The 23,153-nt window shown below is 42.0% G+C and overlaps 1 protein-coding gene across 2 annotated transcripts; it reads left to right on the forward strand.

The window, feature by feature from the left end:
• The first annotated feature begins 2,629 nt into the window (after positions 1–2,629).
• On the forward strand, positions 2,630–20,012 carry gpr39 (G protein-coupled receptor 39). Of its 2 annotated transcripts, XM_060928825.1 has the most exons (4): positions 2,630–2,807; positions 2,885–3,044; positions 3,137–4,035; positions 19,009–20,012. In XM_060928825.1, the coding sequence occupies exons 3-4, from the start codon at positions 3,270–3,272 to the stop codon at positions 19,455–19,457; spliced, it is 1,215 nt and encodes a 404-aa protein (XP_060784808.1). In that variant the 5' UTR covers positions 2,630–2,807; positions 2,885–3,044; positions 3,137–3,269; the 3' UTR covers positions 19,458–20,012. The 2 variants fall into 2 exon arrangements, with proteins under 2 accessions (XP_060784808.1, XP_060784807.1); XM_060928824.1 differs by lacking the exon at positions 2,630–2,807 and having other exon boundaries at positions 2,823–3,044.
• Positions 20,013–23,153: the final 3,141 nt, after the last annotated feature.

Here is a 23,153-nt window from a genome sequence, read left to right on the forward strand (position 1 = left end):
CCACATGCAGCTAGAAGTAAGTTTTCTGATTACACAGTAACTCTGGATGGCCTTTCTGTTTCTTCACGTGCAGCAGTAAAAGATCTCAGAGTGATTATTGATCCCAGTCTTTCATTCGAAACTCACATTGATAACATCACCCGGATAGCTTTCTTTCATCTCAGAAATATTGCTAAGATAAGAAATTTAATGTTACTACATGACGCAGAAAAACTAGTTCATGCTTTGGTTACCTCCAGGTTGGATTATTGTAATGCCTTACTGTCTGGATGTTCCAATAAGTGCATAAACAAGCTCCAGTTAGTTCAAAATGCAGCAGCAAGAGTCCTTACTAGAACTAGAAACTATGACCACATCACCTCTGTCTTATCCACACTACATTGGCTCCCAATCTAAGCGAAAAAAAAGGGATAGATCCAGCAACCCAAGTCGATGGAGAACTTGACTGGTCGTTTCGAATCTCGAATGAGCAACTATGGAAAATTACCAAATCTTGCTCAATAAGGGACTTTTACCTTGCTCAATATCTCAAATACATGGGACATGTTTGCAGGATGGAAAACAGTTCACTACAAAAACGGGTGCTGTTTGATATCAATACATCCAAGAAGACCTGGACTAATGTGGAGAAGATATTAGGCACAGATGTCTCCCAGGCACGGAGAACACTAATGAGCAAATCGGAGCTGAACCGACTCCTAAATATAAGACTCAACCTACAGTCGGTGCCCTAAGGCCAAGCTTGGCCAATAGGGAAAACGTGATGATGATGATGATGAATCAAATTTCGTATTGATTATAAAATACTACTATTGACCTTTAAAGCACTGAATGGTCTCGCACCACAGTACCTGAGTGAACTTCTAGTCCTCTATGACCCACCACGCCTACTTAGATCAAAAGGTGCAGGCTATTTGCTGGTACCTCATATAGTGAAGGCTACATCAGGGGGCAGAGCCTTTTCTTACAAAGCCCCACAGTTATGGAACAGCCTTCCAAGTAGTGTTCAGGAATCAGACATGGTCTCAGCGTTTAAGTCTAGGCTGAAAACATATCTGTTTAGTCAAGCCTTGTGTTAATGGTGTTCATGAGGTAAAGGAGTAGATCTGGAGGGTCCTCAGACATAGAGTGTTTTGGTAAACTGGGATGTATGGATGCTGTCAGTCCCCCACTCGCTTGCTCACTTGAGTTTGTTGACAGTGTTGTGGTTGCTGCTTTATGTCCCGGGGCTCCCTCATGCCTGTGTTACCTTCTGGCTCTCTCCTTTTAGTTATGCGGTCATAGTTACTTTTGCCGGCGTCCCTGCTTATACTCAGCACAAAATGTATACTGTACCTACTTATTCAAGTGACATTGGGCATACCTAACAACCTGTGTTTTCTCCCCTCCCCACCTCCAATCTGTTCCTCTGAGTTACATGTCAATCCTGGGATTGAGGTGCTGACCTCTTCTGCTCCTTGGACCTGCCTGATCCATCCTGGTGCCCTGTGTCTGGTTGGAGTCTCATCACATCGCTCTTGTGGAGGACGGCCCCATATGGACAGTTGAAAGTCACACTTGGAAGACACTCTGGACACTTACAGTAATGCTTCTGTGGCTGAGGACTACAGTTGGCTTGCTAACTTTGGGACTGCAGTTGTCATGAACAGTTTTGCACTCAAGTTTCCATTAATGAAGAGTTATAACATCAACAAAACTGACTTCATGTTAAAACTGTTAATGTCATAGTCATGTTGTCTGTTGTTGTCCAGGTGAGGATGGGTTTCCTTTTGGGTCTGGTTCCTCTCGAGGTTTCTTCCTCATGTCGTCTGAGGGAGTTTTTCCTTGCCATCGTTGCCACAGGCTTGCTCACTGGGGATAGATTAGGGATAAAATTGGCTCATGTCTTGGGTCATTCAGATTCTGTAAAGCTGCTTCGGGACAATGTCTATTGTTAAAAGCGCTATACAAACAAACTTGACTTGACTTGATATAGTTTCACCTATCCATGTCAAATTTGGTAGGTGTGTGGGGTGCCCCAAGACGAACAAAAATGTAATGTACATTGTATTAGCTATACTCAACAGGAAGTAAGTTATTTTTGTGTTTTGACACGTTACATTTTGACTTTTTTCTAGGCAGTTTGTTGGATTCACGCCAGATTTGGTATACCGGAGGTGCTCGGGCCCTTCATTGCCGCTTGTGGCTATGTTTTTAAGCTGTATTTCTATGAGTGTATGCACTATTGACGTGTCTTCTTCATAATAAGCTACAGAAAGGGCTGATTGTGAGTCTTGGCTATGAGGTGTGACATATTTAATCTTGCTTTGGGTAGATGTTCTGATGACTGTAAATCTGAATCAGGATATAAACTGAAGGAAGGAAGTGGCCAATGTGCAATTTTTTAATCTTTCTTTTACTTCAGAAATGAACAGAAGTTAAACAAGGCTCATTTGGGAAGACAAAAAGCAGAGTTTCCTCATTCCAATTGGATCCATTCAGATTGCTGCTTTCATCCTGTTTACTTGAGTCAGTGGTGAAGCTAAATGTTATCGGGTTTGTCCCAAAGTGGGAGGCTCTACTGAGGCTCTGATTCACTGAGCCTGTTAGACATGTTTGGAAAACTTCACATGACTAATGAGAGCTTTACCGTACGTTGTTTTAGCAGCTAAAATGTTTACATGAGAAATCAGTGTCTGATTTTATAGGTGAAAAAAAAAAAGAGTAATATGAAAGTCAGAATCCTTATCTGATCACAAAGACTTATACCTCCAACTCCTGTAGAAATGCTGTTATTGTAAAGCGGGGGCCAGTCATCTAACCTCATGGTGATTAGCACACATCTACACACACACCCTTGGCTTGTGAGTTAAAGTGTAATCATTAACTCAGTTGGCCTCAGCAGGAGAAAGAGAAGCACTGCTTACTTGAACAAACCCAAGTTGAAACTACATACAAATGTCCAGGAAGAACCTCCAGCCAGAGAGGGAAGGACGTCATCAATCTGGTGCTTCTAGAGGCATTGTGAGTTGGAGCAGCTGACTCAGGAGTGCTGGACTGGTCAGGTAAGAGAACGCTACTCTAGGCTTCACGTAGAAAGTAGAAACTGATACACCTTCAGACATTAAGTTCTAAATGGGCTTTTCATTCTTTATAGGAACCTCATCATGGCTTCAGCAGACGTCTGATGATTAATAGTGCTAATATCAGTGTAGTGTTCCTGGAAAGATAAGGCTATCTGGGCTAAAGTCAACAGGGTGGATCAGAGCAGAGAGCCTGAGCAGGAGAATATGGCTGAACAGGAAAGTGAGCGGGATTGGCGAAAGCTGGAGACGCTGTTCGAACTGAAGGTCTTCCTCACAGTACTCTACAGCCTCATTCTTATCCTGGGAATCACAGGAAACAGCATCACTATTCACGTGATGCAGGTGCTTCAGAGAAACGGGTATTTACAGAAGAGTGTTACTGATCACATGGTGAGCCTGGCCTGCTCTGATTTGCTTGTGCTTCTGATTGGCATGCCCGTGGAAATCTATAGTGCCATCTGGTTCCCCTTTAGCTCTGGTTCTGGAAACGTAGCCTGCAAGATCTATAACTTCCTTTTTGAAGCATGCAGTTATGCCACCATCCTGAATGTGGCCACTCTGAGCTTCGAACGCTACATGGCTATATGCCATCCATTTCGCTACAAAACGTTGGGACGTGCCCGCACTGCTCACTTCATCTTTGCTGCATGGCTCACCTCAGTCCTTGTCGCTCTACCACTGCTAATTACAACCGGAACACAAGGCCATGTGGTGGAGGCAGGAGGGGCGCCGGCACAGAATCTGACCTTCTGTACCAATCTGCATGAGTACTGGGGAATGTATCGCGCCAGTGTGTTCGTAGCTTTCATCCTCTACCTGCTGGTCCTTGGCAGTGTGGCTTTCATGTGCAGGAGCATGATTGTTGTCCTCAGGGCACCCATGAGTACTATGGACACTTCAGGTACTCATGTGCCTAAACATGAAAGCGCCAGAGTCAAAGCATCCCGCAAACAGAGCATCATTTTCCTAGGTAACTCGCTGCATTTGCACAACAGATTGATTACATACAGCATGATGAAGACTGAAGTAGAAATATAGCAGACGTACATTTCCTTTTTTTAAGCAATCATAAGATTTCAAACAGACATGACTTATAATTATGCATGCTGGTTCGATCGTTTGCATTAGTTACAAAACATAAAAATTATTCTATCCACATTCACTAGATATGAGCAATCACATGCTCTGATTGGCTACTCTAACTACTCGGCTATCAGCTCATATACAGTGAGTAGAGAAAAGCAAAATGGCGGTGCGTGTTGCTGAACCAACCGAGGATGAAATAAAAACTCGACTCGAAAACAAAACCCCAAAAAATACAACAAAAAAAAGCAACAAAATATGGAATAAAAGTATCTCATGGTAGAACGTATTTTTTTTCTTCCAAGAATTATTATTACAATAGCATTTTTCACAAAATGTTCCGGTCATTTCGCCAGTTTGTTTACATTCTAAGCGTAAATGATTTTGTCGGACGTTTTGTATAAAGTTTTTATTTATCGAATTTGCAAAAACTAAAAAAAAAATGCTCCATTTCTTAAAATCCAGTGAATGTGGATCGAATAAAACAGTTATTCCACTCAATCTCGTCGTACATGGCTTATAGCTGACTCAGTGCTACGCGCTTCGTCAGCTATCAGCTCACGTACGACGAGATTTCGTGGAATAACTGTTAAATATTTCCAACCTAAAGTTTATGAACCTTAGTGGATCTACATATAGCCATTCTCATACAGTGGTGCTTGAAAGTTTGTGAACCCTTTAGAATTTTCTATATTTCTACATAAATATGACCTAAAACGTCATCAGATTTTCACACAAGTCCTAAAAGCAGATAAAGAGAACCCAGTTAAACAAATGAGATAAAATATTATACTTGGTCATTTATTTATTGAGGAAAATGATCCAATATTCCATATCTGTGAGTGGTAAAAGTATGTGAACCTTTGCTTTCAGTATCTGGTGTGACCTCCTTGTGCAGCAATAACTGCAACTAAACATTTGCGGTAACTGTTGATCAGTCCTGCACACTGGCTTGGAGGAATTTTAGCCCATTCCTCCATACAGAACAGCTTCAACTCTGGGATGTTGGTGAGTTTCCTCACATGAACTGCTCGCTTCAGGTCCTTCCCCAACATTTCCATTGGATTAAGGTCAGGACTTTGACTTGGCCATTCCAAAACATTAACTTTATTCTTCTTTAACCATTCTTTGGTAGAACGACTTGTGTGCTTAGAGTCGTTGTCTTGCTGCATGACCCACCTTCTCTTGAGATTCAGTTCATGGACAGATGTCCTGACATTTTTCTTTAGAATTCGCTGGTATAATTCAGAATTAATTGTTCCATCAATGATGGCAAGCCATCCTGGCCCAGATGCAGCAAAACAGGCCCAAACCATGATACTACCACCACCATGTTTCACAGATGGGATAAGGTTCTTATGCTGGAATGCAGTGTTTTCCTATCTCCAAACATAACGCTTCTCATTTAAACCAAAAAGTTCTATTTTGGTCTCATCCATCCACAAAACATTTTTCCAATAGCCTTCGGGCTTGTCCACGTGATCTTTAGCAAACTGCAGACGAGCAGCAAAGTTCTTTTTGGAGAGCAGTGGCTTTCTCCTTGCAATCCTGGCATGCACACCATTGTTGTTCAGTGTTCTCCTGATGGTGGACTCATGAACATTAACATTAGCCAATGTGAGAGAGGCCTTCAGTTGCTTAGAAGTTACCCTGGGGTCCTTTGTGACCTCACTGACTATTACACGCCTTGCTCTTGGAGTGATCTTTGTTGGTCGACCACTCCTGGGGAGGGAACAATGGTCTTGAATTTCCTCCATTTGTACACAATCTGTCTGACTGTGGATTGGTGGAGTCCAAACTCTTTAGAGACGGTTTTGTAACCTTTTCCAGCCTGATGAGCATCATCAATGCTTTTTCTGAGGTCCTCAGAAATCTCCTTTGTTCGTGCCATGATACACTTCCACAAACGTGTTGTGAAGATCAGACTTTGATAGATCCCTGTTCTTTAAATAAAACAGGGTGCCCACTCACACCTGATTGTCAGCCCACTGATTGAAAACATCTGACTCTAATTTCACCTTCAAATTAACTGCTAATCCTAGAGGTTCACATACTTTTGCCACTCACAGATATGTAATATTGGATCATTTTCCTCAATAAATAAATGACCAAGTATAATATTTTAGTCTCATTTGTTTAACTGGGTTCTCTTTATCTATTTTTAGGACTTGTGTGAAAATCTGATGATGTTTTGGGTCATATTTATGCAGAAATATAGAAAATTCTAAAGGGTTCACAAACTTTCAAGCACCACTGTACCTCCTAGTGAGTTAAAGGAAAAACTTTAAAAAGTTTTTTGCCCTATACAGACAGACATTCATATCTACAGAATTAGAGATAATAGTTTAATTATACATTTCTTTAACAAGGACAGTGGACAGACTATTATGTGTCATGTATATACACTTGAGGGCAAAAGTTTGACAACAAAGAGCTTTTTTTTTTAATGTATTAGGTTTCATAGATGGTCTCTAATCACACCAACTGACATACAGTTAGGTCCATAAATATTTTGACAGAGACAACATTTTTCTAATTTTGGTTCTGTACAGGCGGCACGGTGGTGTAGTGGTTAGCGCTGTCGCCTCACAGCAAGAAGGTCCTGGGTTCGAGCCCCGGGGCCGGCGAGGGCCTTTCTGTGTGGAGTTTGCATGTTCTCCCCGTGTCCGCGTGGGTTTCCTCTGGGTGCTCCGGTTTCCCCCACAGTCCAAAGGCATGCAGGTTAGGTTAACTGGTGACTCTAAATTGACCGTGAGTGTGAATGGTTGTCTGTGTGTCAGCCCTGTGATGACCTGGCAACTTGTCCAGGGTGTACCCCGCCTTTCGCCCGTAGTCAGCTGGGATAGGCTCCAGCTTGCCTGCAACCCTGTAGAAGGATAAAGTGGCTAGAGATAATGAATGAATGAATGGTTCTGTACATTACCACAATGAAATTTGAACAAAACAATTCAGATGCAGTTGAAGTTCAGACTTTCAGCTTTAATTCAGTGGGTTGAACAAAACGATTGCATAAAAATGTGAGGCACTAAAGCATTTTTTAAACACAATCCCTTCATTTCAGGGGTTCAAAAGTAATTGGACAAATTAAATAATTGTAAATAAAATGTTCATTTCTAATACTTGGTTGAAAACCCTTTGTTGGCAATGACTGCCTGAAGTCTTGAACTCATGGACATCACCAGACGCTGTGTTTCCTCCTTTTTAATGCTCTGCCAGGCCTTTACTGCACCGGTTTTCAGTTGCTGTTTGTTTGTGGGCCTTTCTGTCTGAAGTTTAGTCTTTAACAAGTGAAATGCATGCTCAATTGGGTTGAGATCAGGTGACTGACTTGGCCATTCAAGAATATTCCACTTCTTTGCTTTAATAAACTCCTGGGTTGCTTTGGCTTTATGTTCTGGGTCACTGCCCATCTGTATTATGAAATGCTGACCAATCAGTTTGGCTGCATTTGGCTGGATTTGAGCACACAGTATGTCTCTGAATACCTCAGAATTCATCCGGCTGTTTCTGTCCTGTGTCACATCATCAATAAACACTAGTGACCCAGTGCCACTGGCAGCCATGCATGCCCAAGCCGTCACACTGCCTCCGCCGTGTTTTACAGATGATGTGGTATGCTTTGGATCATGAGCTGTACCATGCCTTCGCCATACTTTTTTCTTTCCATCATTCTGGTAGAGATTGATCTTAGTTTCATCTGTCCAAAGAATGTTCTTCCAGAACTGTGCTGGCTTGTTTAGATGTTTTTTAGCAAAGTCCAATCTAGCCTTTTTATTCTTGAGGCTTATGAGTGGCTTGCATGGCCGTAACTACCATTGAGGACACCGAGGTCATGTCCTCAGTATTTTTTTTTCAGAAATTTCAAATTGGTCTACGCTGAATTCAAGCAGTGATCAATGTAAAACGCAGCGTCCACATCCACGTCATCTGTATTTCCCCCCCAAAAAATTCACATTTGTCTAATGTCATCTGAAATCTCTCAGCCTCTCTCTATCGTTGCCGTGTCTAACGCAGCGTCACGCGACGTAGCCTATACTCGTGTCGACCGGGGAAGTTGGGTTTTGGATAAAACAGGCAGGGTGTAGTCTATGCTCTATCACATATGCCTACCTAACCTAACGTAGGCTAATAGTCACATAGCATTATAGGGCTTTACCCGAGTGCAAAATGAAAAAGTTGCAACAAACTAAATTAAGGTTTGGACAGCCAACAGAAGAGCAGAGAAAGAGAAGGAGGGAAGGTGAGAAAATATTGTCAGTGCAGTGGCAGACCGTTCAGCGGTGTCATGCCAACTTTCCAAGAGGAAACGTTTCATTGTCATTGTCTATTACATTTTAGTTAACATTTCGAGAAACATTCAAAACTACATTGTCACAGGCAGCCCTGTGCAGGGCTGACTAAATGGGCTTGTTCGAGTAACTCTCTCTCACTCACTCACACACACACACACACACACACACAAATAATACACTCTCACACACTCTCTCTAATACATAGTCTTCACACAGAACTAATAGCTCTACATTCTAATGTAATTTAAGATAATGAAATGTAAATAATGCCAATACTTCAGGTAGCTGAGCAATACACTCAGTTCAGTTCAGTTTTGACTTTTATGTCAGACAAAACTCCACAGTTATGATGGCACAGTTTTAGAATTGTTAAAGTAAGTGTGTTGTGAGCCAAACTTACATTACAGGCAACGGTGAGAACATTGTGTTTCAGAGAATGCATGCAAATGGATCTCAATTCAAGACAGCCAGATAGACTGATGCCTTTACATTACTGCTCAGAATGTCTCTACACATACAGACACCCACAAATAACACACAAACTCTCTCACTCTCTCTCACACACACTCACACTATTATTATAAGTTGTAATGCTAAAGCTTACAATTCAGCAGTTCACACCCTTTCTGTCATGTGTATGCTGCAATGTAAATAATGCCAATACTTTAGGTAACTGGTACTTTAGGTATGTATACTCAGTTCAAGAGTTCACTACTTTTCTACTTTTATGTCAGATAAAACACCACAGTTATGGTACCACAGTTTTAGAATTGTTAAAATAAGTGTGTCCACCACCAAATCTATCCTTGGTTTATTTATTTATTTATTTAAGTTGTGCCAGGGGGCTTCGGTGCTGTCAGCCATGTTTGACCTCGGTATTTGAAAAATCCTGGCTACGGCCCTGGTGGCTTGCACCGTGCAGTGAACCCTCTGTATTTACTTTCATACAGTCTTCTCTTTATGGTAGATTTGGATATTGATATGCCTACCTCCTGGAGAGTGTTGTTCACTTGGTTGGCTGTTGTGAAGGGGTTTCTCTTCACCATGGAAATTATTCTGCAATCATCCACCACTGTTGACTTCTGTTGGTATCCAGGTCTTTTTGCATTGATGAGTTCACCAGTGCTTTCTTTCTTTCTCAGGATGTACCAAACTGTAGATTTTGCCACTCCTAATATTGTAGCAATTTCTCGGATGGGTTTTTTCTGTTTTCGCAGCTTAAGGATGGCTTGTTTCACCTGCATGGAGCGCTCCTTTGACCGCATGTTTTCTTCACAGCAAAATCTTCCAAATGCAAGCACCACACCTCAAATCAACTCCAGGCCTTATATCTGCTTAATTAAGAATGACATAACGAAGGAATTGCCCACACCTGCCCATGAAATAGCCTTTGAGTCAATTGTCCAATTACTTTTGGTCCCTTTAAAAACAGGGTGGCACATGTTAAGGAGCTGAAACTCCTAAACCCTTCATCCAATTGTAATGTGGATCCCCTCAAATGAAAGCTGAAAGTCTGGACTTTATGTCCATGTCCATTATATAACTATAACTTGAATATGTTTCAGTAAACAGGTAAAAAAAAAACAAAATTTGTGTCAGTGTCCAAATATATATGGACCTAACTGTATATGCTAAAATGATATATGGTAAGGTATATTTACATACAACATATTTACAATTTATAGTGAATGATGTGGAAAGATATGCTAGTGAAAGGGATATGAGGTTAAATCCAAAAAAAATGCAAAGACGTGCTTATTAGCTCATCCGGCCGACAGGCGATGAGCTCATTCCATCATGTGTTGTCCATCGTCTGTCCGCGTCCACATTTCACGAAAATCACTTCTTCTTTCTCAGTTCTTCACTGATCTGTATTCTTTTTGGCAGGAAGGTAGGATATCTAGGGTGCATAGAACTTACAGCTTTCTAAATCACCTGCTCTCAGTGATAGACGTGAGGAATTATGTATTAAGTTCATGAAGAAGTGCAGTGAGGTCCCTCTCATAAAGTACTTCATTTCCCCTTCTGAATTCCATCAACCTTATACTTTTAACTCGGGGAACTTTCGGGTAGTTGAAGTGGTGCCTAGAACTAAGCGCTTTAATGATTTTATTATAATTTGTGACCAAAAGTTCTTGCTAGATAGGGCATAAGTTGAGTTGGCTATAAGCCATGTACGACGAGATTGAGTGGAATAACTGTTTTATTCTATCCACATTGACTGGATTTTGAGAAACAGAGCATTTTTATTTTTTGCAAATTCGATAAATAAAAACTTTAAACACAACGTCCGACAAAATAATTTCTGCTTAGAATGTAAACAAACTGGCGAAACGTCAGGAGCAATTTGTGAAAAATGCTATAATAATAATAATTCTTGAAAACTAAAAAATATATGTTCTTACCATCAAATACTTTCATTCCATATTTTGGTTTGGTTTTTTTTTTGTATTTTGGGGGGTTTTCTTCTTCTTTAGGGTTTTTTGGCGGTGGGCAAACCTACTTAAAGGTGCATTACTACCACTGACTGGGCTGGAGTGTGGAACAGGATATACTGGGAGGAAAAAACAAAAAACTATATTATTTTATCCATTTCTGTTTCTTTTAAATACTTAATCATAATTTTTTTTTTTTTTGGGGGGGGGGGGTTGTTTTCGAGTAGAGTTTTTATTTCCTCCTTGGTTGGTTCAGCAACACACTCTGCCATTTTGTTTTTTTTCTACTCACGGTATATGAGCTGATATCCTAGTAGTAGAGTAGCCAATCAGAGCACACAATTGCTCATATCCAGTGAATGTGGATAGAATAATATGTAATTCATTGTTCTTGATTTGTATTTTTGTATGTTGGACTGTTTGTGTCTTGCTGACATTCCTTGTAATTCAGTTGTTACTGCTAGAAGGAATAAATAAACTGACTGATAATGATAAGGTAAAAAATGGAAAAAAACGATACTAATTCAAAGTTTTAATTTTCCTTTTCAAACATTATTTAATTGCAGCACAGTGGTGTAGTGGTTAGCGCTGTCGCCTCACAGCAAGAAGGTCCGGGTTCGAGCCCCGTGGCCGGCGAGGGCCTTTCTGTGTGGAGTTTGCATGTTCTCCCCGTGTCCGCGTGGGTTTCCTCCGGGTGCTCCGGTTTCCCCCACAGTCCAAAGACATGCAGGTTAGGTTAACTGGTGACTCTAAATTGACCGTAGGTATGAATGTGAGTGTGAATGGTTGTCTGTGTCTATGTGTCAGCCCTGTGATGACCTGGCGACTTGTCCAGGGTGTACCCCGCCTTTCGCCCGTAGTCAGCTGGGATAGGCTCCAGCTTGCCTGCGACCCTGTAGAACAGGATAAAGCGGCTAGAGATAATGAGATGAGATGAGATATTATTTAATTTTTTTCTAATCAAGGTCATAACCTGCTGCCTTCAAATCAGTTATTAAACCCAAAAGCAAGACATCATTTGTTCCTCTGAATTTTGCTTTTGGACTGTTGTATTGTTGGAGGATACATCCTCTTATAATTTGAAACTTCTTGGAATTGTAGTGTGTGTTTGGACAAATTTGCCCCATCGTTGGGAGATTATGCGCTTGAATCCAAATGTAGCCAGGAAACAACTTCTTCTTCTTCCACCTTTGGGCAGGTCCTCCTACAGGTTTGACAGCCTCCATCCTTCTCTATCCTCCGCCATTCTTTTTAATTCTCTGTACACTCTTCCTCTACCCAGGTTGCCCATCAGTGTAGCTCTTCTTCTTCTTCCCCTTTTTCCTTCTAGTTTCCCTTCTCTTACTGTCTGATATAAACTATCCCCTCTCAATACATGTCCTAACCACTTCTTTCTCTTATCTTTGTGTTTTCAGCAATTCTCTTTCAACTCCAAAAATTCTTGTAGTATTCCATATCTCATTTGTTCATTTCATCTCCCGTGTGATCCTTAACATTCTCCTCCATAGCCACATTTCCAATGCATCTAACATATCATCTTTCTTCCTGAGTGTCCATGTCTCAGATCTGTATGAGGTGACAGTCCCGACCAAGCATTTTATAGGTCTGATTAATTTGAAACGTCTTGCCCAGGAAACAAGGGAGAAAGTTGAGGCAAGTCACTTTATTTCTACAGCGCATTTAAAAATAACAGGAGTTGACCCAAAGCGCTTTACAGTTGAGGCAAATGCAATTCAATACATAAAAGGCATGAATAAAAAAAAATGGAAGGAGAGAAATAATGAGGCAAGACTAAAGACATATAAAACCAAATAGAATCATAAAAATCAAACAAAAGATTGTAAAATTGATCATGAAATCGTAAGATCAATCACAAAATCAAACGAGGATATAAAACCAATAAGATCAACTGTGAGCTTTTGTAAAATTTTGTAAATCCACCCTATATGTTTCGTAAATACATTAAGTCAGCAAACAGGAAGTCGATGTGCGACAGACCTGAAAATGGTATACATGGTATAGAACCCCAAGCTGAAGCTCGGTACCAAATATCAAGCAGTTGTGATTTGTAGTTGCTGAGAAAAGTGTGAGGAAAATTTTGTAAATCCACGCTATATGTTTCATAAATACATTCAGTTGGTAAACAGGAAGTCAATGTGCAACAGACCTGAAAACGGTATGCACGGTATAGAACCCCAAGCTGAAGTTTGCTACCAAGTACCAAGTGGCTATGATTTGTGGTTGCTGAGAAAAAGGGTGTTTCAGATGGACAGAGATACAGATGACAGAGGTAAACCAGTATAATAATAATAATACAACCCCGAGTCCAAAAAAGTTGGGACAAAGTACAAATTGGAAATAAAAACGGAATGCAATAATTTACAAATCTCAAAAACTGATATTATATTCACAATAGAACATAGACAACATATCAAATGTCGAAAGTCAGACATTTTGAAATTTCATGCCAAATATTGGCTCATTTGAAATTTCATGACAGCAACGCATCTCAAAACAGTTGGGACAGGGGCAATAAGAGGCTGGAAAAGTTAAAGGTACAAAAAATGAACAGCTGGAGAACCAAACTGCAACTCATTAGGTCAATTGGCAATAGGTCATTAACATGACTGGGTATAAAAAGAGCATCTTGGAGTGGCAGCGGCTCTCAGAAGTAAAGATGGGAAGAGGATCACCAATCCCCCTAATTCTGCGCCGACAAATAGTGGAGCGATATCAGAAAGGAGTTCGACAGTGTAAAATTGCAAAGAGTTTGAACATATCATCATCTACAGTGCATAATATCATCAAAAGATTCAGAGAATCTGGAAGAATCTCTGTGCGTAAGGGTCAAGGCCGGAAAACCATACTGGGTGCCCGTGATCTTCGGGCCCTTAGACGGCACTGCATCACATACAGGCATGCTTCTGTATTGGAAATCACAAAATGGGCTCAGGAATATTTCCAGAGAACATTATCTGTGAACACAATTCACCGTGCCATCCGCCATTGCCAGCTAAAACTCGATAGTTCAAAGAAGAAGCTGTATCTAAACATGATCCAGAAGCGCAGACGTCTTCTCTGGGCCAAGGCTCATTTAAAATGGACTGTGGCAAAGTGGAAAACTGTTCTGTGGTCAGACGAATCAAAATTTGAAGTTCTTTATGGAAATCAGGGACGCCGTGTCATTCGGACTAAAGAGGAGAAGGACGACCCGAGTTGTTATCAGCGCTCAGTTCAGAAGCCTGCATCTCTGATGGTATGGGGTTGCATTAGTGAGTGTGGCATGGGCAGCTTACACATCTGGAAAGACACCATCAATGCTGAGAGGTATATCCAGGTTCTAGAGCAACATATGCTCCCATCCAGACGATGTCTCTTTCAGGGAAGACCTTGCATTTTCCAACATGACAATGCCAAACCACATACTGCATCAATTACAGCATCGTGGCTGTGTAGAAGAAGGGTCCGGGTACTGAACTGGCCAGCCTGCAGTCCAGATCTTTCACCCATAGAAAACATTTGGCGCATCATAAAACGGAAGATACGACAAAAAAGACCTAAGACAGTTGAGCAACTAGAATCCTACATTAGACAAGAATGGGTTAACATTCCTATCACTAAACTTGAGCAACTTGTCTCCTCAGTCCCCAGACGTTTACAGACTGTTGTAAAGAGAAAAGGGGATGTCTCACAGTGGTAAACATGGCCTTGTTCCAACTTTTTTGAGATGTGGTGTTGTCATGAAATTTAAAATCACCTAATTTTTCTCTTTAAATGATACATTTTCTCAGTTTAAACATTTGATATGTCATCTATGTTCTATTCTGAATAAAATATGGAATTTTGAAACTTCCACATCATTGCATTACGTTTTTATTTACAATTTGTACTTTGTCCCAACTTTTTTGGAATCCGGGTTGTAATAATAATAATAATAAAATCAAAAAATTAATATGCAGTGTGATAAAATGATTTGTAGCTAAATAAGAGAGAGATTATACACAGTTAAGAAACACTCAAACTAAAATTACGATTAAGAGTGAACTTAACAAAACACCATGGAGCAACATCAGACTGAATTAAAAGCAAGAGAAAAAAAGATGGGTTTTAAGTTTGACGTAAAATCATCAACAGTAGAGCAGAACCTAATGTGGGGTGGGAGACTGTTCCAAAGCCTGGGGGCAGCAACAGAGAAGGCTCCATCACCTTTAGTTTTGAGACGTGTGAGGGGAAGAGTGAGGAGTTTTGATGAGGATGACCTGAGTGACCTTGGGGCAGAATATGGACTTTAAAGTGCATATCCTGGATGAATTTTTTTTTTTTTTATGAAAGTATGTCCCTTTACACACTCATCCAGAAGGGTAATTTTGCACAAGGCCATCTGTCTACAGCAGAAAAAAATAAAATAACAAAACGTGTCTGGAAAAATCCCAAGGGAGTCTGGAGCCAGATTCGTGACGTCACCTGCGGAAGCGCCAGCAGGCTGCGAGAGCTTTGCACGGTTTCAGTGCACAGCCTGTGTAGACCAAGCGCTCCCATTTCTCTCTCATTGTCCGGTCTTTTGGAAAACGATGAGTACTAATCCCATCAAGATTGGTGTTGCTACACCTTCCTACGATACATCTGTTAACTATTTTAATAATTACGTGATAACGTTGAAGAAATTTGCAGAAAACCACCAGATCGTTTTCTCATAAACAAACCAGCGCTGACGTAGGATTCAGAGGGAGGCGTCCCACACGCGATGTCACGAAAATCAATGTTTCCCGGGAAATCCAAACGCCAAGTTTTTTCAGAGGCGGACCAATTCACCTCAAATGGCTCGATTTTAACTGAATTTTTCTGGTATTGCGCAAGGTAAAAAAAATTTAACAAAATGCAAAATGTGACAGATATTTGACCAAAGTTTAATATAAAATAGGAGGATTACATTGATCTTGCTCCTGAATTTACCTGTGATATGCACTTTAAAAGATCAGTGATGTATTGAGGGGCTAAACCATGAAGAGCTTTAAAAACAAACAATAAACATTTTAAAATCAATTCTTTATTTTACTGGAAGCCAGTGAAAGTCTAGCAGCTGCGCTCTGTACCATTTGCAGTCTTCCAATGTTGGTGTGGGTTAATCCCAAATATAAAGAGTTACACTAATCCAGCCGAGAAGTGATAAAAGCGTGAATAACTGTTTCCAGGTCTTTACGTGATGAAAACAGCTTTAATTTAAACGGCTAAGGTTCTTCGCTGATAAAAGCTGCCTTTCACAACGCTACTGACCTGTGCCGAGTTTCCCAAAAGCATCGTAGCACAAAGAGCATCGTTAAATGGTAGAGCGAGCAGCACAATGAATGCTCTCTCTCCTAGTTATAAGATGCTCTTAGTGTTAAGAGGCTTTTGGGAAACCCACCCCGTTTGGTAAAATTCAAAGAAGAAAAGTTGACCATGCTGTCTGGATGGGAGGGAAGGATGGTATATTCTCTCTTCCTCGTCAATCCCAACGCCACTAGCTAGTCATGGGTGCAGTGGCGTGCACAGACATTTTGGGGGGCGAGTGCTCTGGGGGGAAAAAGGGCACTTTTTTTGCGCATGTGGAACACCTTATTATAAAAGTCTGAGATTTAACCCTCCTCTTGTGTTCGGGTCGCCACTGACCCGTTTTAGTTTTTAAAGATGTAAAACAACCACTTAAATTTATTACATCAAGGCTTTTTGACTTTGCCAGGAATCTCTCATCTTATCTCATTATCTCTAGCCGCTTTATCCTTCTACAGGGTCGCAGGCAAGCTGGAGCCTATCCCAGCTGACTACGGGCGAAAGGCGGGGTACACCCTGGACAAGTCGCCAGGTCATCACAGGGCTGACACATAGACACAGACAACCATTCACACCTACGGTCAATTTAGAGTCACCAGTTAACCTAACCTGCATGTCTTTGGACTGTGGGGGAAACCGGAGCACCCGGAGGAAACCCACGCGGACACGGGGAGAACATGCAAACTCCACACAGAAAGGCCCTCGCCGGCCCCGGGGCTCGAACCCAGGACCTTCTTGCTGTGAGGCGACAGCGCTAACCACTACACCACCGTGCCGCCCCCCAGGAATCTCTAGTTGAACAAAATAGAAAAAGAAATTTTTGTTTTCCTAAATCTGAAAATGGTCTAGCAAAAAATATAATACTTATGTGCAGTTGTTTCTGTATGCGACAGGCTACTTCACGACAAAATAATTACAGCTTGGGCTTAGAGGGCAAACAATTTTCTTTTCAATTTTATTTACATTTTCTTTTTTTTTTTAATTTATATTTTATTATTTTTCAAGGTAAAGGGTGGTGGGTACATGAAAACAAGAAAGAAAAGAGGAAATGGGGGGACAAAAAAACGACAACAACAGTAACAACAACTATTTACAGACAGGGAGTGGTCTTTCACATACATGTACTTACAAAAGGATACGTAATATATACACTTATAGTAAGGATTCATTTGGCAGGGACAAAATAAAACCATTTCAACCATCTGTCCAAAAAAACCTCAGTTTTTTGGTTAACATGTGCCGTTATTCCTTCCATCTTGCAAATTTCCACCACAATATCTCTCCACGTAGTAATTGTTGGGCTGTGTGGTTGTAGCCAGTTCCTGGTGATGGCTTTTTTACTGGCCACCAATAGAATGTTAATAAGATATTTGTCCACTTTCAGCCAGTTTTCGGGAACGTATCCAAGGTACAAAGTCTTAAAGTCCAGTGCAATATCTTCTTCAAAGATGTCCTGTAGGGCCTTATGTATCTCAGACCAAAAAGCTTTTATGTTGGGGCAGTCCCAGAAAACATGGTGGTGGTTTGCACATTGATGGCCACATTGTCTCCAACAAACAGGGATAATGTCACTGAATTTAAACAATACATTTTCACTCGATTCATGTGTTACCTGGCTGGTGGGGCAGGGGAAGAGCTGACTGACTGCCCGATGTGTTGTCTGCGCTACGACAAGGCCGTGGCTTCCAGGACGCTATGCTGCTGCAACCTCACATTGAATGCACTGCACGCTTGTTCACGTGACAGAGCAAGAGAGACAGAGGTCCGGTGTGTGTGCGGCACACATCGGGACATTATTTTCACACGCTTTTAATGCCGCGGCTTTTCTAAAAGATCATGTCGACACTGGCCTCAGTAAACTGTAAAAAAAAAAATTCAAAAGGGCACTTTTTTGGACAGAGGGCAGAGGGGCAGGTGCTTGAGCACCACCTCGTGTCTATCTGTGCATGCCACTGCATGGGTGTATGTCAGCTCATGTATGTGGAAGAGGGTAGATAGCGCTTTCCTTTGAGTGTGTGACTGTGACACGGCACAAGCAGAAGTTGGAAAAGATTTAGCATCTTGTGTGTTGCAGCGAGCATGTATTAGGGTTCATACTTCCCGGTTGGTTGCTGTTGTATGATTAATAGGAGAGAGAGGGAGGGTTGGTGGGTGGGAAATGACAGGTGACCAAACTGGGGAGAAAAATAAAAGATTTTCCCTTATGGAGGGTATACATCTCATCTCATCTCATTATCTCTAGCCGCTTTATCCTTCTACAGGGTCGCAGGCAAGCTGGAGCCTATCCCAGCTGACTACGGGCGAAAGGCGGGGTACACCCTGGACAAGTCGCCAGGTCATCACAGGGCTGACACATAGACACAGACAACCATTCACACCTACGGTCAATTTAGAGTCACCAGTTAACCTAACCTGCATGTCTTTGGACTGTGGGGGAAACCGGAGCACCCGGAGGAAACCCACGCGGACACGGGGAGAACATGCAAACTCCGCACAGAAAGGCCCTCGCCGGCCCCAGGGCTCGAACCCAGACCTTCTTGCTGTGAGGCGACAGCGCTAACCACTACACCACCGTGCCGCCGGAGGGTATACGTACTTGTGCAATAGGGGACATAGGGACAGCAGATTAAATAATTTGCATCAGATCTGTCTTGCACTCTCTACTTTGTGCACCTTGTACATTGTTTCTCTCTCCGTCTCTTTTTCTTTGCACTATTTCATTGACATGAATGCTTGCATGTACTGAATATTCATATGTGGTTCCATGTGTTTCTGTGAAAACATCCTTAACCCTTTGTTTCTGTGCGTCGGTGTTTCCCTTAGTGCTGATCGTGTGCGCGCTGTTCGTGTGCTGGATGCCAAACCAGGTGCGGCGCGTGATGACGGCAGCCACACCCAAGAAAGAATGGAGCAAGAGTTACTTTGCATCATACATCAAACTGCAGCCCGTAGCTGACACCTTCTTCTACTTGAGCTCTGTGCTGAACCCTCTGCTCTACAATCTCTCATCGCACCAGTTTCGCACAGCCTTCCTCCAGATGTTGTACTGCCGGCTTTCTATCCAGCATGTTAACAAGCGAACGGTGGAGAACAGCAAAGCTTCCCGTAGCCTTAACCATTCACTGCGTCCACTGCTGTGGAAAAAATCCCGCCACAGGAACGCGAAGCCTTCCGGCAGAGATGCTGAGACTCTGACCCCGAGTGCAGAGAGCAGCCCTGTTGTTCAGATCATAGACACACCTCCACCTGTTTCATTAGAGACAGAAACGTGAGTCATGTCAAGCCTCCTACTCCTCTAAACCATCATCAGTGCCCTGGAACTCCTTAATGACCGATTTTTCTACACATCTATTTGTAGACTGTTTCTCATCTTTCGTTTTCCATGTAGAATTGAGAGGAGGTGATCACAGGACTGCTGCTGGCTGAATATTTTTGGCCGGCAGACAGTTTCTCAACTCAGCAGTGACTCATATGACATACACAAACCCACACAACACACACTACCACGTCACAGCTGTGCTGAGAATGATTCACCACAAGGTAATATCTGGCCAACAGTGGTCCGATAGTGATCCTTTTCCACTAAAGAACGGGTTAAATACAGGGTTCATGCACTAGACATCGCTGCAAATAGGCTACGTTTTGGTACAAAGTTGGTGCTACTTATAAACTGGAAACTCAGTGTAGATTTTCAATTTCCGTGCAGAAGATTCTCATTAATCATTATAAATGAACGGGCAACAGTTTACATTAAAGGTAGACTGACTTTCAGATTTTTCAGGTTTAGGTCATAAAAAGAATTTTCCCAGACACCCAATTATTTTTGCTCAGTGGACTGAAGTCATTTTTAAACTTGCTTTATTTCTTAATTAACGTGTGATTCAATTACGTTTTCCGTTTTAGTAACCTTATATCATGACTCGTATTGGCAATTAAATATTATACTTATCGGCCTATTCGGTTTTTAGCCATGTTGAATCGTTTGGTCGACGGCAGCCGTCGCTTATCCGCACGATCTTCATGAGACTTGTGCAAGACTTCGAAACGTGAAGTGTCAGCGCCGCTATTTTGAAAACTGTTTTCCAAGCGAAATCTCATCTCATCTCATTATCTCTAGCCGCTTTAAGGCGGGGTACACCCTGGACAAGTCGCCAGGTCATCACAGGGCTGACACATAGACACAGACAACCATTCACACTCACATTCACACCTACGGTCAATTTAGAGTCACCAGTTAGCCTAACCTGCATGTCTTTGGACTGTGGGGGAAACCGGAGCACCCGGAGGAAACCCATGCGGACACGGGGAGAACATGCAAACTCTGCACAGAAAGGCCCTCGCCGGCCGGCCACGGGGCTCGAACCCGGACCTTCTTGCTGTGAGGCGACAGCGCTAACCACTACACCACCGTGCCACCCGTTTTCCAAGCAAAATGTTGCACAAAAACGAGTTTAAATGACGATTACTGCCTACTTTTTTCAAACTTTCCTGACTGCTATCAAAACAAACAAAACTTCCGGCTTGATTACGTCAGCATTCGAAAGAGTGCGCGTGCGTCTTTTGACAACGTTGGCAGATGTCGGTCACTTTGATTTCCGCTGTACGTTTTACTTCCGTCCTACGATGTCTCGCACAGGTCTCAGCGAATCTCATTTACGGCCGTTGCTTTGACATATGGACTGATATATTACATAGCATATTTCAAACACTCATAACTTGCTATAGCAGTGACAAAATAGCGATCAAAAATGCATTCCGATATTTAATAAAATGAGAGAAATAGAATTTTGATAATAAAAAATTTGTGGGCGGTGTAGTGGTTAGCACTGTCACCTCACAGCGAGAAGGTCCGGATTCGAGCCCCGGGGCTGACGAGGGCCTTTCTGTGTGGAGTTTGCATGTTCTCCCCGTGTCCGCATGGGTTTCCTCCGGGTGCTCCGGTTTCCCCCACAGTCCAAAGACATGCAGGTTAGGTTAACTGGTGACTCTAAATTGACCGTAGGTGTGAATGTGAATGGTTGTCTGTGTCTATGTGTCAGCCCTGTGATGACCTGGCGACTTGTCCAGGGTGTACCCCACCTTTCACCCATAGTCAGCTGGGATAGGCTCCAGCTTGCCTGCGACCCTGTAGAACAGGATAAAGCGGCTAGAGATAATGAGATGAGATGAGATGAGATGAGATGAGAAAAATTTGCCTTCAGTTCCCCTTTAATGAATTTAGAGCCACGTGGCCCTAAATTCTCCACTATTTTTTCCTGCTTCACCATGACCCAATTCAAGATACTACGTCATGCATCACATGGTGGGCTTTCCCTGTTCGCGCAAGGCATTGTGGGATACAAATTTAAAACAGGAGAGAAAAATGGAGGACGTGAATGCGCGAATGAACCGTGAAAGACCGACTACAGTAACGGAAAGCGAGAAGAAAAGACGTTATGTTGCGAAGGAAAGGAAACGCAGGACCAAACTAATAAATATCGGCGGTCAGCGAGCACCTCGGTGTGATCAGATATTCGTTTAGCGACAGAACGATGTAACTGTCAGTGCACGGTAAACCTGTAGATGGCAGTAATGCAACACTGTGGATGCCAGCTGCCGTAAAACCCAAAAGAAGAAGGAAAAGAAGAAGGTGGTAAACCTGCACATGCGCACACGGACTTCCTCCGTCTGCTTGACTGGGTGAAGCGAGTGATTTCATGCACGTTATTTGCTCGGGAAATAATCCCCTCAAATTAAATAACTTCCCAGCCACAGAATGGCCTGTTCTTTTTGTAGTTTTCTTTGACATATGTTTATTTTTGTCATATCACAATGACCATATTCCAGAGGGAACTAAATTTCACCAGTTTTATGAAATCAAAAGGCCGTCTACTTTTACAACTAACATTATTTCCTGCATCACTTAACATGAACCTTGACATTAATAAATCCTAAATAATTTTCAATGGTGAAAATATTCCGTCCGCTTCGCTCACTCATGAATATCTTCACCAATCGAAGATAAACTTCATATCTTCACGCCACTGTGTAATATCTTCTCTGTGTATAATCTTACTGAACACACTTTTGCGCAGTTGCCTGAGAGATTCTCCAGTTTGGTGAATAAAATGTGCATTCTGATATATTGCAGTATTGATTGTATTTGAATGCATGATATATTTTCCCATCATCTTTGGAAACTTTATACATTTTGTAAGATTTTTTCTTCTACCTCTCGGGCCCTCACCGTCTCGAGATCAGTCCCCCCGCGTCACCCAGACGTCTGGGGGGGGGAGTCGCGAAAGAAAGACAGGAACCCCAAAGTAGTTCACATCTTTATTCGCAAGTTACTAGACCACCAGGGAGACTGGAGACTCTTAATCTCAGGGTCGTGGGTTCGAGCCCCACGTTGGGCCCGGCTAGCTCAGTCGGTAGAGCATGAGACTCCAGTCTCTTCAGGGGCGTGGGAGGCGGGACTTGCGAATAAAGATGTGAACTATTTTGGGGTTCCTGTCTTTCTTTCGCGACTCACCCCCCCAGACGTCTGGGTGACACGGGGGGACTGATCTCGAGATGGTGAGGGCCCGAGAGGTAGAAGAAAAAATCTTTCACATTTTCTCTTAATTAAAACTCCAATAAAATGCATTATAACCAACTCATTAACCTGCCCTAGAGTACAGTTAATACAACTTTTGCATGCTCGAAACAAATACATTATTGTTATTCACTGTTTTCTGTTGCACTCTATATAAAGTCTCCATTTGTGACTGTGTATTCTGACTATTTTATGACTCTGGAGAAAGAGAGTCGTGGATGTGATCTCTGAAAGCCTGATACATGCTGCATAATGCATACTGGAATTTATTAGCAATTCATTATTGTCTTTTTTTTTACAGCAAAAATCCAAATGTATCAAATAATGCAGATTTTATTGTCGTTATTTGAAAATAAAGCTGTTTTATTCTTAAATATTTGCAAGTCCCCCCCCC

The sequence above is a fragment of the Neoarius graeffei genome, chromosome 9 (genome assembly GCF_027579695.1).
Source record: "Neoarius graeffei isolate fNeoGra1 chromosome 9, fNeoGra1.pri, whole genome shotgun sequence".
Classification (NCBI taxonomy): Eukaryota; Metazoa; Chordata; class Actinopteri; order Siluriformes; family Ariidae; genus Neoarius; species Neoarius graeffei.